Below are 13,534 nucleotides of genomic sequence, written 5' to 3'. Positions count from 1 at the left end.
GTAATGTTCAATCTCTGAGAGAAATGTTAAAGATAGGAAAAAAATAGTAGGGGAGGGAGGGGCATACCTCATCAACAAGGGTACCTGCATGATCAATGTTTGTATACCTAACCCTGAATTGTACCCTACATCTTTATAATAAATAAGTAAATTAAAAATAAATTTAAAAGAAAAAAAATAGTATATTTCTCTTGCTGTTATTTTCAAAGCTGATAAATTCCTTTGCTTGTAATTTTAAAAATAAGATACAAGTCCATATGGAATGATTAGTTCATTCTTGGGAAAAGAAATGGAAGTCAAACATGACTCTTAATGACCAGGATTTTTGCTCTACTATGGTGGACTCAGGTAAACTGTCAAATTCACAGAGGAAAATTAAAAAAAAAAAAAAAAAAAAAGGGAGCCGACAGTGGCACATGCTTATAGCTACTCAGGAGGCTGAAGCAGGAGATTCCTTGAGCCCAGGAGTCTGAGGCATGTGAGACATGATCATGCCTGTGAATAACTACTGCATTCGAACCTGGGCAACATACTGAGACCCTATCTCTAAAAAATAAACAAAAAATTGGGAATTATATATACATGACATAGTTCTGCATAAAGAAATTAGGGCCAGAGAATACATTTAATTTTATAATAAATTAACATTCTTTATGCTAGACTTTAAGGCACATTATGTAAGCAACGTGAAGGCAGAGATGATGTTTGACACAGTGCCTGATATATATTAAGTGTGTAATAAATAATTGGCAAATTAATTATGAATAAAGATATCTCTTGGGATTTTATATGTAAACAAACCAAAACTGCAATTTTATATGTAAACGAACCAAAAGTAAATTAACATTTAGAATAATATAATTTATATTACTTACTCATTTTAAAACCTGAAGCCTCAAGGAACTAAAAACTATTTTAGTTATTATCCCAATAGCTAATGAGTGCTTTAATGAATGAAACTTTCTAATTTTTAAACTTAAAAACTACAAATGGCTGATTTTCTTTCTTTCAATGTTGGCTTCACATTAGAATCACCTGGGGGAATTATAAAACAGAATGCCTGAGCCACTAACTGATAGAAACTGAGTCAGAATCTCTGAAGAGTAAAGTCCAGGTATTCAAATGATTTTGATGCTCAGAAGGGTTAAGAACTATTGTTCTAGAATTCAGATCAGTACTGTCCAGCAGAACTTACAGTGACGATGAAAATATTCTGCATATACACATGTATTCCAGTATAGTGACCCCAAGATACATGTGGCTCTTGAGTATTTGAAATGTGGCTGCTAATGTGACTGAAGAAATGAATTTTAATTTTATTTAAGTTAAACTTATGTTTCAATAGCTACATGTGGCAGGACAGTGCAATTCTAGATCATTTCTGGGACTTAGTCTCCTCACACGTATTGTCTGCAAAGAAAACTACACTATTCATTTCGTCTATCAAAAAAATGTAACTCATAATAAAAATATAGTTTGTTTATCTTAATTGAGAAGGTGAGCTTTTAAAAAAACTTGAAAGTGGAACTTTTGGTTTGTTTACATATAAAATAGCAGTTTTGGTTTGTTTACATATAAAATCCCAAGAGATATCTTTATTCATAATTAATTTGCCAATTATTTATTACGCACTTTATATCAGGCACTGTGTCAAACATCATCTCTGCCTTCACGTTGCTTACATAATGTGCCTTAAAGTCTAGCATAGAGGCTTTGCTGTTAAATATATGTCAGAAAATATTCAATCAAATCAATACCAGAATATCAAAACCAGAAGTGCAGCAGCAGTTAAAGATGTGCTGGAGAAAATGTGGGATGGTGGTAAGCATATCAAAAGAAATTGAACACAGAGCTTTACTCACAAGGAATTAACTGTTATCAGGAACTGTTACATCAGACAGTGGGAAAAAAGCAAGTATTTACAATTTGCACCAGTGATTCAGAAGTCACTATAAACATAAGAACGGTATCACCACTGACTTTATGGGTTTCCAAACCTGAACTATAAAGGTACAAAAAAACCCAGAGCAAAGAATGGCTATCAAGGCTGAGAGAGAAATAGGGAGAAATGTGTTAATGGTTACAAAATCACAGCTAGATGGGAGGAATGAGTTCTAGTGTTCTATAGCACTGTGGGATGACTACAGTTAACAATACTATATTACATAGTTCCAGATAGCTAGGAGGAGGATTTGAATGTTCCCAACACAGAGAAATGCTGAATGTCTGAGATGATATGTATGCCAATTACCCTGATCTGATCACCACACATGTACATAAAGAAACATCACTATGTAGCTCATGAATATGTGCAATTATCATCTGTCAATTAAAAAAAAATTTAAGGCTAAGGCCAAATCAAGGAGCAAATATAGAAAAAGGAAAAGGTAACACTTTCAGAAAGGTGACCATGTGCTAGGCACTTTGGCATGCATTTGACCATATAGTTCCCTATTTGAGGATAGTAATGGCAGTCACAGTTTTAAGATATATAAAAAGCTCAAAAATGTTAAATAGCTCATCCCAGGTTAAACAGCTAAGAAGCGGCAGAGTCAGCTCTCACATTTTACTTTGTAAGTGAAATATGAAGAAACAAGATGAACACAGTAAACCCGACCTCACTAGACTATAAATTCCTTTACAGAAAGTGGTTTATTAATTTCCTACTCATACCTACATCCCTTACAATGTCTCGAAGTAACTACACAATAAATGTTTATTAGATTGAACATAAGAGCATTAAGAACATTGACATTTTAAAAATAAGTACTGTCAAAATTCTAGAACTATCTATACTATTGTTAATAGTATTATATGTACTTAGCAGCAGAGAACTAAACATAATTATTATAAAACAAGACCCTTCTAGTACCTTGATATGTTTTACACCACAGCTGACAAGTTTATTTGGCTGGTACAAATCCCAAGAAATATCAAATATCTGTAGACAAATCAGATTCTTGGTTAAAATACTTATTTCCAGAATTATTTAAGAATTATGTCCAGAAGACCAAATGGCCCAAACCTCTATCTACCACAAAATAAATACCCAATAAATAATAATCAGAATCCACACTTCAAAATCTTATGAGAAAAAATATGAAAATGATAAGGAATAAAAACTGTTTCTTAGTTCTATTAATCATCAGTAAATTAAAAGCTTTAACACTTCTATTTATTTTTAATTTTTAAATTAAAATTAAATTGGTCCATAAATGACAAGAATGGTTAAACAGTTCTAGGACATGAGACAGGTACCTGCATAATTTCTACAGAAAAGAAATTCAGAATGAATATAACACTTATATAGCTAGAAATAAGAAGCATTTTATTTCTACTACACAGAACTACTTACATAAAGGACCCAAACATTTATTTTACAGTATTTTTTTTTAGCTTCCTTACCGGTTATAGGTCAAACAGAGTAAACATATACTTAAACTTTGGGGGGGGCCTCAGGTTTCATTATTTTCTAAGATCCCATAGGTTCTAAATACACATGAACAATTTTGTTAAAAAAGTAAGCAAACAAAAAGCCAGATGAAATAAAGTATGCATTAGAATCATGTAATTAAACAATAAATAAAAACTAAACTTTAAAAACCAATTCATTTATTCTGTTATCTGGTAGTATTTACCGTATTTCTTTGACAACTAAGCAACCTACCTCTAAAAGGTTTATGTTTTGGTTTACTACCTCTAAAAATTAACAATAAAGTGATATTCTTCAATGAGAATGAAGAAAGAATAAATCTTACAGGATAGTATTTAACAACTCAACATAACACAATAATGAAAAACATAACAATGTAACTGAAACATGAGCCACAAAAATACTTTTAAAAATTCCATTAATAGTATCATTGGTCTATTTACTAAATCCAGTGTAGTAATATGCAAAATGCTTTAAGTCAGAACATGGAGTTGTCTTAATAAAAAATATCCAACATTTTAATAATTACCCAAATTGTATGTGTTTATTTAACAGGCCCCTTTGAGAATCTGCTAAAAAACAAGTATATTTTCTAAAATGCAAATACACACAGAATTTTCTAGATAACTTTTCTAGTAATAGATTCTCACAAAATATAATCACTGACCATGCCTCTGTGCTGGTTAGGTTAGTATCTGTTTACAGATACAATCAGACATTTTTTTAAGAGTTTATGATAACAGCTTTTGATTTATGTTTATAAAGATAGTATAATATTTAATTAAAAAGCTGGTTACAATATATTATTTATATTAATCTTATACAACTTAGGATGAGGAATATGTATTTGAAAAAGCTTTGAAGTAAACGCTTTAGGTCTCTAAAATTTTTAATAATTCTAAATTCACATAAGCAACATTATTTTTCACCTTAACTATAATACATATGTAACAAATTAGTTGTAGGCCAAACTAAATAGGCCCTAAACTCAAATCATTCAATTTTTAAATTAAGGTTTGAATAATGGGTGTTTCCATATGTCTAAATTCATCACACTGCACACGTTAAATAGGTGCAGTCATCTGAATATCAGTAATATTTCAATTTAACTGTTTAAAAACAGAAAAAAATGTATAACTCTCACCAAAGCAAGTACTGGTTTAAAACTCTTATGCTAATACCATACCTACCGAATCATGTTTCCAAGTCCTATAGCACTTACATATTCTAAGACCTTATGGATTTTTATAATTTTATATTTTTTTTACACATTGTAAAATTGTAATTACATATGACCTATCTGGCAATATCAGAAGAATAAAATCCCCTGAATCCTCCTGTGGTCTTCCCTATTCAGTGTTCATTAGAAATCCCCAAGGAGAATACTTACTCTATCTGTATGACCGGGAGCCATGGACAACATTTTCCCTCTCTTCCAGTCCCAAACACAAACTGCATTCTTTGAATCAAGTCCAACTGAAACCAAGCGCTGAATTATGTTCAAGAAATCCAGGAAGGAATTAAAAGGCAAACAAAGCAAAGAGGAATCAAATTACACATGACAAATAAGTTCTATTCATAGGTTTTATAACATAAAAACGTACACATCTATATTTTATAGCCCTCATAGAAAAAGGTTGGATGAACATATGTACAGTTCTTCCTATTATGAAACAGAGAGATTTCCATGTACAACAATGACTGACAAAATACCCTAAGCATGTCTCCTGCCGCAAACTAAAAATACCAGATAAAATATAAAATCATTTCAAAATGTACTGCTGAACTGTCAAAGAATTAAGAAATCCGAGAAGAAAATCAGAGTAGTTTCCAGTAGGAATCCTGGAGTACAGGAGAGCGCCTATATCCACATGACTCTAAAGGCATCAGATGAATACAGACATTCCAGGATTCTGTGCTGCTGCCGGACAAGGAACAGGAGATCCTAGGCCCTAAGGGTGGGCCTTCCTAAGGTAGGGATCTGAATTGCAGACCTCTGACTAAAGCAGTGAACCCTTCAGAGTAAGGGACAATGAGAAATAACCCCTTTTAAAGAAGGGGGAGTGCATGAAGAGGGAGAAAAACTCCCTAAACATCTATAATCACAAACAGCCTTCACATGGCTATGGTCAAAACAGACATTAACTATGACTCTCTCAAGTGGGAAATTCCTCAGGTTGGTCGTGTCTTCCAACAACTTCAACAATGTGGCCCACAATATAAATCCTACAGGAAGTACAGAAACTTCAGTCCGTACCACAATTAATTCCTACAGGTAGCAATTCAATTAAAAAAGCTTAAAATAAGAAATAAAAATAAACATCATTCACATACACAAACACAAAAAAATAAGACACTCTGAGTGAGAAGTAGCAAGTCATAGCAAAATCAGCCTATTGATTTTGGAATTATGAGATAAACAACATAAAATAAATTTAATGTGAGTAATGAAATAAATGTGAAGAAATAAAATTGAGCAAAGAAATAAAATTGAAGATCCAAAATATCTGCATATGAACAAAGAATATGAAACTATAAAAAGTATTCGAGAAGACCTGAAGAAGCAAACAGAACTTCCAGAAACAAAAAATAAAACAAATGAGATTAAAAACTCAATGGACGAATTAAACAGCAGATTAGCATGAACTGAAAATACAAAGGTGAAAAGAAGAGACAGTGAGCCGGAAAGCATGAGAGAGGTTAAGAGAAAATAAATCATCATAGTAGATGGACTTCTAGCCAAGGAGTCTCAGGGTCTGAACTTGCTGCCGCCACCCCTGTGCCATAAACTAGAAAACTGTACAAAATATATAAAACAAATCCTTCCAGACATTTATAGCAGGAAGTGAATCACTGTGACCCTGAAAGGGGGGATCAAATGAGGAGAGTCCTGCTGTCACCCCAGCTTTCACCTAAGAGGCAGTTTCCAGACTACAGCACATCAAGATGGACCCTACATAGAGCCCAGTAGGCTCACTGACTTGGAAAGACAGAGCCTGAATTCAGAGAGGCCACGATGGCTAGACTTTGCTGAGCAGAAAACGAGCTCCAGAAAATCTACCTCTAGGTCAGATTTGAGAACATTAATCTCTGTGTACAGAAGGTAAAATCCACAAGGTTGTACAAAGAAAAAGCTCTAGAAAAAGAAAAATTACTGGGAACTAAAGGCAAACAGTTCTCAGAGATCACCAAGGGTCAGGAGTCACTCCAATTCCCAATAGCCAGAATGGATATCTCTTAGAACTCACTGGGTAGCATTAGGAAATCCTGGTGTGGGGAGGGACAGTGTGTGTCACTCCTCAGTAGTCAAGTTAAACCAGCAGTCCTAGTGGAAAAGCTACTTTAGCCCTGCCCCGAAAACCCTGAAAGCAAGCTTTTCACGGGATCAGACTGATCCATAATGAACTTAACTACCTGACAGAATGATGTCCAAATGCTATAAGATGGATATGATTTATCCAACATTCAAAGTATAACATACACATTGTCCAGCATCCATTAAAAACATTACTGGCATGTGAAGAAATAGGAAAATTTGACCAATAACCAGGAAAAAAGAAAAAAACAGTCAATAGAACAGACCCAGGAAATCTAGAGATCATTAATATCAAGAGACATTAGCAGTTAAAATTAACATCTCGCCAGGCTCAGTGGCTCAGCCTGTAATCCCGCGCCTTTGGGAGGCTGAGGTGAGTGGATTGCCTGAGCCCGCGGGTTCGAGACCCGCCTGGGCAGCAAAACCTCATCTCTACAATAAATCAAAAAATCAGCTGGGCGTGGTAGTGCACGCCTGTAATTCCGACTACTTGGAAGACTGAGGCAGAAGGATCGCCGGAGCCCAGCAGGTCGAGGCTGCGGTGGCCGGGAGCGGCCACTGCACTCCAGTCTGGCGACAGAGTGAGACTCCAACTCAAAAAAATAAATAAATTAATTAATTAAATTAAATTAAATTAACATCTCAAGACAGTCAAAAATCATTTTAAAATAAACATACCAGACCGTGTGCAGTGGCTCAAGCCTGTAATCCCAGCTTTTGGGGAGGCCGAGGTGAGGGGATTGCCTGAGCCCATGAGTTCGAGAACAGCCTGGACAACTTGGCGAGACCTCATCTCTATAATAAATCAAAAAATTAGTCAGGCATGGTAGCACACACCTGTAGTTCTGGTTACTTGAAAGGCTAAAGTGGAAGGATCGCCTAGCCTGGCAGGTCAATGCTGGGGCGACCGTGAGTGTGCCACTGCACTCCAGCCTGGGCGATGGAGTAAGACTCCAACTCAAAAAAATAAAAAATAAAAAATCAACATACCAGGAAAAATGGAAGATATAGGAGAAGAACATGGAAAACTTCTTATATTCTTTTTTTTTTTAAGACACAGGGTCTCACTGTCACCCAGGCTGGAGTACAATGGTACAATCATAGCTCACTGCAGCCTTGAAAGTCTGGGCTCAAGTGATCCTCTTATCTCAGTCTCCTGAGTAACTAGGACTACAGGCACACACCACACACCTGCCTAGTTTTTTGAGTTTTTTTTTTTTTTCTGTAGAGACAGGGGTCTTGTCATGTTGCCCAGGCTGGTCTTGAACTCCTGGCCTCAAATGATTACCCTACCCTGGCCCTTCAAAGCACTGAGATTACAGGTATGAGCCACCATACCCAGACTAAACTTATTACATTATTTAAAATGAAAATTCACTCCAAAGGATGAATAACAGATTAGACAATGATATAAAGATAAAAGGAACTAAAGACGTAGCAACAGAAATCATCCCCAATAAAACAAAGAAAGAAGAAAGGGAAAAGTGCTTTAATTACCTTTAACAGATTAACAGAGCTTTGATGATCTTTAGGAAAATATCAAGTGGTCTGACAGGTAGTTATGGCTCCAGAAGGAAAGATAGAGGAAAAGAAAACAAAAAAACAAAAAAACCCCACAAAACTGAAGGCATAATAGCCAAAAATTTCCTAAATTTGATGAAAACCATAAAGACACAAATACAGGATGTTCAGCAAATCCCAATCAGGACAGTGATTCACACAGAGAAAACACACATGAAGACACACGGTAATCAAACTGCTGAAACCAACACTCAATATCAAATTCTTAAAAGCAACCATACAAAAAAGACAACTGCTGTATAAAGGAACAAAGACAGAAAAATTATTCCAGACTTCTCATCTGAAGTGATACAAGACAATAAACAACCTCTTTAAAGCACTGAGAGGGAAAAGACAGCCAATATAGACTTGCATACCTACCAAAAATAACTTTTAAAAACCAAGTCAAAACAAAGTCTTTGTCAAGCAAACAAAAGCTGAGAAAATCTATCAGTAAACCTACACTACAAGATATTGATAATGAGTTTTTCCAGGCAGAAGGAAAATGATACAAACAGAAACTTGATTTACCCAGAGTAGTAAGAATGCTCAAATGGTAAGTATATAAATAAGACTTTCCTCATTGAAAATTTTTTTTAAAGTTAGAGTAAAAAATACAGTTATTGTGGGGTTTACAAAATATATATAAGTAAAATGAATGACAACAGCACAACAATAGAAAAGAAAGGAAACAGCAGAACGCATTTTTCCAAATCCTTTCCAAGTATACATGAAGCTTAATGAAAATCACAAAATTTTGGATCACAAAAAAATTTGTCAATAGTTTTTTAAAAATTAAAATACAGAATATGCTCTCTGACAAAACAGAATTAAATTAGAATAGCAATAAGTTATTTAGATAATACCCCAAATACTTAGAAATTAACAATACACTTCTAAGTAACTTAAGAGTTAAAGAAGAAGTCACAAGAAAAATGTAAGGAAAAGCCCACAACACATACTTTGGAAAGTACTGGTTTAGGGTACAGGTCAGCAAACTATAACCATTAGGCTCAATCCTACCTGTACTCTTTTTATAAATAAAGCTTTACTGATACACAGCCACAGACATTATTTCATGCATTGTCTATGACTGCTTTCCATACTATAATGCAGAGCTGAGTAGCTACAACAAAAGACCATACGGCCCACAAAGCTTAAAATATTTACTAACTTTTTATAGAAAGTTTACAAAAGTGCAGCTTACAGCACAGATTCTAGTAGCAGACTATCTAGGTCTAAACATCAGTGCTCACTAGCAGGATGACTGTGAGCAGTTATTCAGCCTGTCCATAACCTTACTTTCCTTGCCTATTAAGCCGGGATAGGTAAAAGTACGTCACAGGGATACTATAGAATTAACATATGCACATATTAAAAGGTGTTAGAAAAGTGTGTGGCATATTTAAATTCTGTATAAATGTTTGCTATCATCATCATTATTATTATTTATTACTAGTTTACCATAATTATAATTAGTTTTAAGGACCTATTCCCCTCTACCTGTCCAAATGAGAAATGCCATCTACTAGCCCATTAGAAACAGGTTCTGCAAAATAGAATTACTATTTGAACTCCAAAATGGGTAGAATGAATAATTCACATAAAAAGATATAGAATATAGTTTGTTATAACTCTCTGTCAAATCAAGCTAGCAGAAAGTCCAGGAAACAGGAGATAATTTGTTCCTCCTGGGATTATTTAATATTTGGGAACCCGAGGGCATCAGTGAATATCTAACTAGAACAAAGCATTCACCTATCAGTACACTGCATAAAGATTAAAATGCCCCTAGGCAACCATCCAGTGAGAAATCGTCAGAGGGCAATGACCTTTCTATTGACACCTCTTCTCTGGCTAAGCTCATCATATACACACAGCAAACCAAAATTGGCCTGATACAGAGACCTGCTAATGTCTGTCCATATTGCCATAGCCCCTAGACGAGGGCGTGGCAAGGGTTCAAGTTCTCTCATACATTCCTGAACAACATTACTGAGAGTCCCCATCTGTCCTATGCGTTCCCAGTAAGAAGCTTCAGGGGATCCTTGACTTCCCTGTAGTTGGTGCTCACTCAACTGAAAGATGCAAATCTCCATTTACTCCCTTTTTCTGTGTAGTCATAAATTTGAATAATACAATATCAATGTAATCCTAGTCTGTGATTTGCATAACTTTTGTATCAATGTAACCATAAATTGGGTGATTTGTATAACTTTTTCATAATGTATGTTTTAGGCCTTTACTAGGCAAGCTTGATTAACTGGGCTATGCTGATAAAAGCTATGTGATACCTCTGATATCTCCCGGGCACCAGGAAGTCTGGACCAAAAAATGTCACTATCGATAAATGTAGCTAAAACTCAAGTTCTATACAGTGTTCTGCTGGTCACGTGGCTAATGTATAGGTACTAACAACTCTGGACTTATAAAAGTAAACTAAAAGCCTGGAGGGTGGGCAGAACCATTTTAGAAAGATCTTGAGTCCGGCTCTGCTGTCTGGATTCGAATTCAGAAATAAACTTCTTTCTGCTAGTTCCCTGCCCCTTTGATTTAACAGCATCAAGGGAGAGCAGCCAAGCATTACTCCGACCATAACAGGACAAAAACTTTAAAACTCCATGTATTCAAATAGAGCCTCAAAGTATCCATTTCTGTATAGGCAATAACAAACTTGACCTGGGAGCACATCCTCAGTAGCCTTGATAAACATATGGCCAAAAATCAAGCTTCTTGGGTATAGGTTAAGCAACAGATAGGAAGAGGTAGAAACAAAGCAAACACTACCTTCTCTTCTAGCTTTCTATCATTTTTCACTTAATCTTTTTTTTTCTCATATTAACCCAGCCTAGGTAAGTGAGGAAAAAGGATAAAGAAAGTTTTCCAGCAAAAGTAATGCTTAACCCGTATCTTGGAAGATAGAGCAAGAGACTGTATGATAGAGAAGTAATAGAAAGTCCATTTCCGCAGCTCAGCTCCTAACAGAACCCCAAGATGAGAAAGATCATGGTGCTTTCAAGAAAGTGCCAGCAGTTCACTGTGGGTGAAAGGAGGAGGGTCAGTGAGGAGATGGCAAGAGAAAGGCTGGAGAAGTAGGCCAGAAGAAAGCAGGTTTTGTTTTTTGACACAGTTAGAATAAAGAGAGATTTCAGTGTTAAACGTATAAAATGGAATACATGCAGGACACTCAAAGGGAGTTATCTGGAGCTGAGAAGAGAAGCCAGAGAAACTGTTAGCCGATATGGAAGTTAAGGTCAAGGGCCTAGAAGATCACCCAGAGAGAGTAAGTAAAATGAAAAGAAGCTGCAGACTCCAGAAGAACATGATAGTTAGCAGCAGATGGAAGGAAAGGCTCCTTTAAAGATATGGAGTAACCATCAGAGAGGGAGAAGGAAAATCAGAAAAAGAAGCCTCTACCAGTTTCCCAAATTCCTCCCTGATTCTGCTCTCAAACAAAATCTTATTTGTGTCCATTAATTCAATCGAAGAATCTATTAAAAAAATTCTAGCATACCAGTAATGGGTACATTTAAAGACTGGATCAAATGCAAACATATTAACTAAAAACTGTAACCCCTAAAACAGGGGTTACAACCAACCCCCTGGCCATGGACCAGTAGCAGCCTGTGGTCTGTTAGGAACTGAGCCGCAGAGTAGGAGATGAGTGGCAGGCAAGGGAGTGAGAGAAGTTTCATCTGTATTTACAGCTGCTCCCATTGCTCACATTATTGCCTAAACTCTGCCTTCTGTCAGATCAGCAGTGACATTAGATTCTCATAGGAGCGAGAACCCTATTGTGAACTGCGCATGGGAGGGATCTAGGTTGCGCGGTCGTGATGATCTGAGTTGGAGCTGAGGCAGTGATGCTAGCTTGGGGTGGCACAAATACAGATTAACATTCTCAGTGAGGACTGACTGCACAGACAACATAATAATTCAATTGCTTGCAGACTCATATCAAAACCTATCAAGGAGTGGCAAGTGAGTTGATATACTTCAATCGTACTGCTATATCTGGTGGCAGGCTTTAAGTCAGAATCCGACACTTATTTTAGTCTGTGTGTGGCTCGCCCATTATTTTATTAACCATCTGATCCTCTTTTTTTTTTTAATGGTGAATTGTATAATTATTTAATTATATGTTACAATGTAATAATAATAGAAATAAAGTGCACAATAAATGTTATGTGGTTGAATCATCCCGAAACCTTCCCCCGCCCACCAACCCAGTCCATGGAAAAACTGTTTTCCACAAAACTGGTCCCTGATGCCAAAAAGGTTGGGTGCTGCTGATCTAAAGCTATTGAAATAAAGAAAAATAAAATCTAACACACTGAATCTTTAAATAAGAAAAATGACCTAATACAGAGGAGAAGCATCCCATGAGTTCCTGCAATTGTGAAATATATTCAAATAAAGGTCAATTAATCATAAAAGTCCTAGTATGGGGAGGGAGTCACTGTAATCTCAATGTTCATTATTTAAGAACTAACCATTACAAAGTTATAAAGTAAAATCACAAATTTTACAAAAGATACAGGGTTTAGTTTAATAAATACTCTCAAATCATGCATAAAGGCATTAAAATTTAGTTATGATTTTGACAGAGCAATAAAAGAGAACAAAATTCAAGAATAATAAAATAGGTATTTGAGATATGTTTATATATCAAACGATCACTAAAACGTCCTTGGAAAAAAGTGAACTTCCATCCCCTAATATTTTTGCAAAAATGACCCTCTTTATAATCATGTGCCAAAAGTCAGAGGTAAACTGAAGCATTTTATTTTATACCAGCATATAATTGACAAAATTAGGTAAAGGAAAAAATGTATTCTTAGTTCATTCTATAAATTAGCAGAGTTGTAACTATAACTTAGATTTGTTAAAAATGAGAAATGTGTTTTTATAAATTATGATTATATTTTCAAGATAAAGCACCAATTAAATTTCCTATACTCCTACCCCTCTCTCCCATTTACTATAAAATTTCAGTCCCTATTTGATATGGATTTACATAAATAGCCTTTTGGGGCCCTAATTATCTTCAATAAAGCAGACTGCCAGCATTAGCATGGGTACTCAATTCATTGGAAAAGAGTCTTTGGAAAGAGAACACTCAGGCACTATATCAACCAGGAAACTCATTCGCTGGATAAATCTTAAATGCTTGCTTACAGTTTCAAATCTAGTAGAAGATGCAAAACTGATACACCATTTTCTAA

At 35.4% G+C, this 13,534-nt stretch overlaps 1 protein-coding gene across 1 annotated transcript in view; it reads right to left on the bottom strand.

The window, feature by feature from the left end:
- The window catches only part of LOC103257498 (echinoderm microtubule-associated protein-like 5), an 85,894-nt gene that overhangs the window by 56,417 nt on the left and 15,943 nt on the right, over positions 1 to 13,534 (bottom strand). Inside the window, exons 3-4 of the mRNA XM_021710970.1 lie at positions 4,824 to 4,922; positions 2,873 to 2,941 (exon numbers count right to left, since the gene is read on the bottom strand). Coding sequence (XP_021566645.1) covers positions 2,873 to 2,941; positions 4,824 to 4,922 — 168 coding nt within the window. The remainder of the gene's footprint in view (positions 1 to 2,872; positions 2,942 to 4,823; positions 4,923 to 13,534) is intronic.

The sequence above is a fragment of the Carlito syrichta genome, unplaced genomic scaffold, assembly GCF_000164805.1.
Source record: "Carlito syrichta isolate Samal-C Ts95f unplaced genomic scaffold, Tarsius_syrichta-2.0.1 Scaffold301773, whole genome shotgun sequence".
Taxonomy (NCBI): domain Eukaryota; kingdom Metazoa; phylum Chordata; class Mammalia; order Primates; family Tarsiidae; genus Carlito; species Carlito syrichta.
Note: the sequence above shows the minus strand (reverse complement) of the source record. Positions and strands in the feature narration are given on the sequence as shown.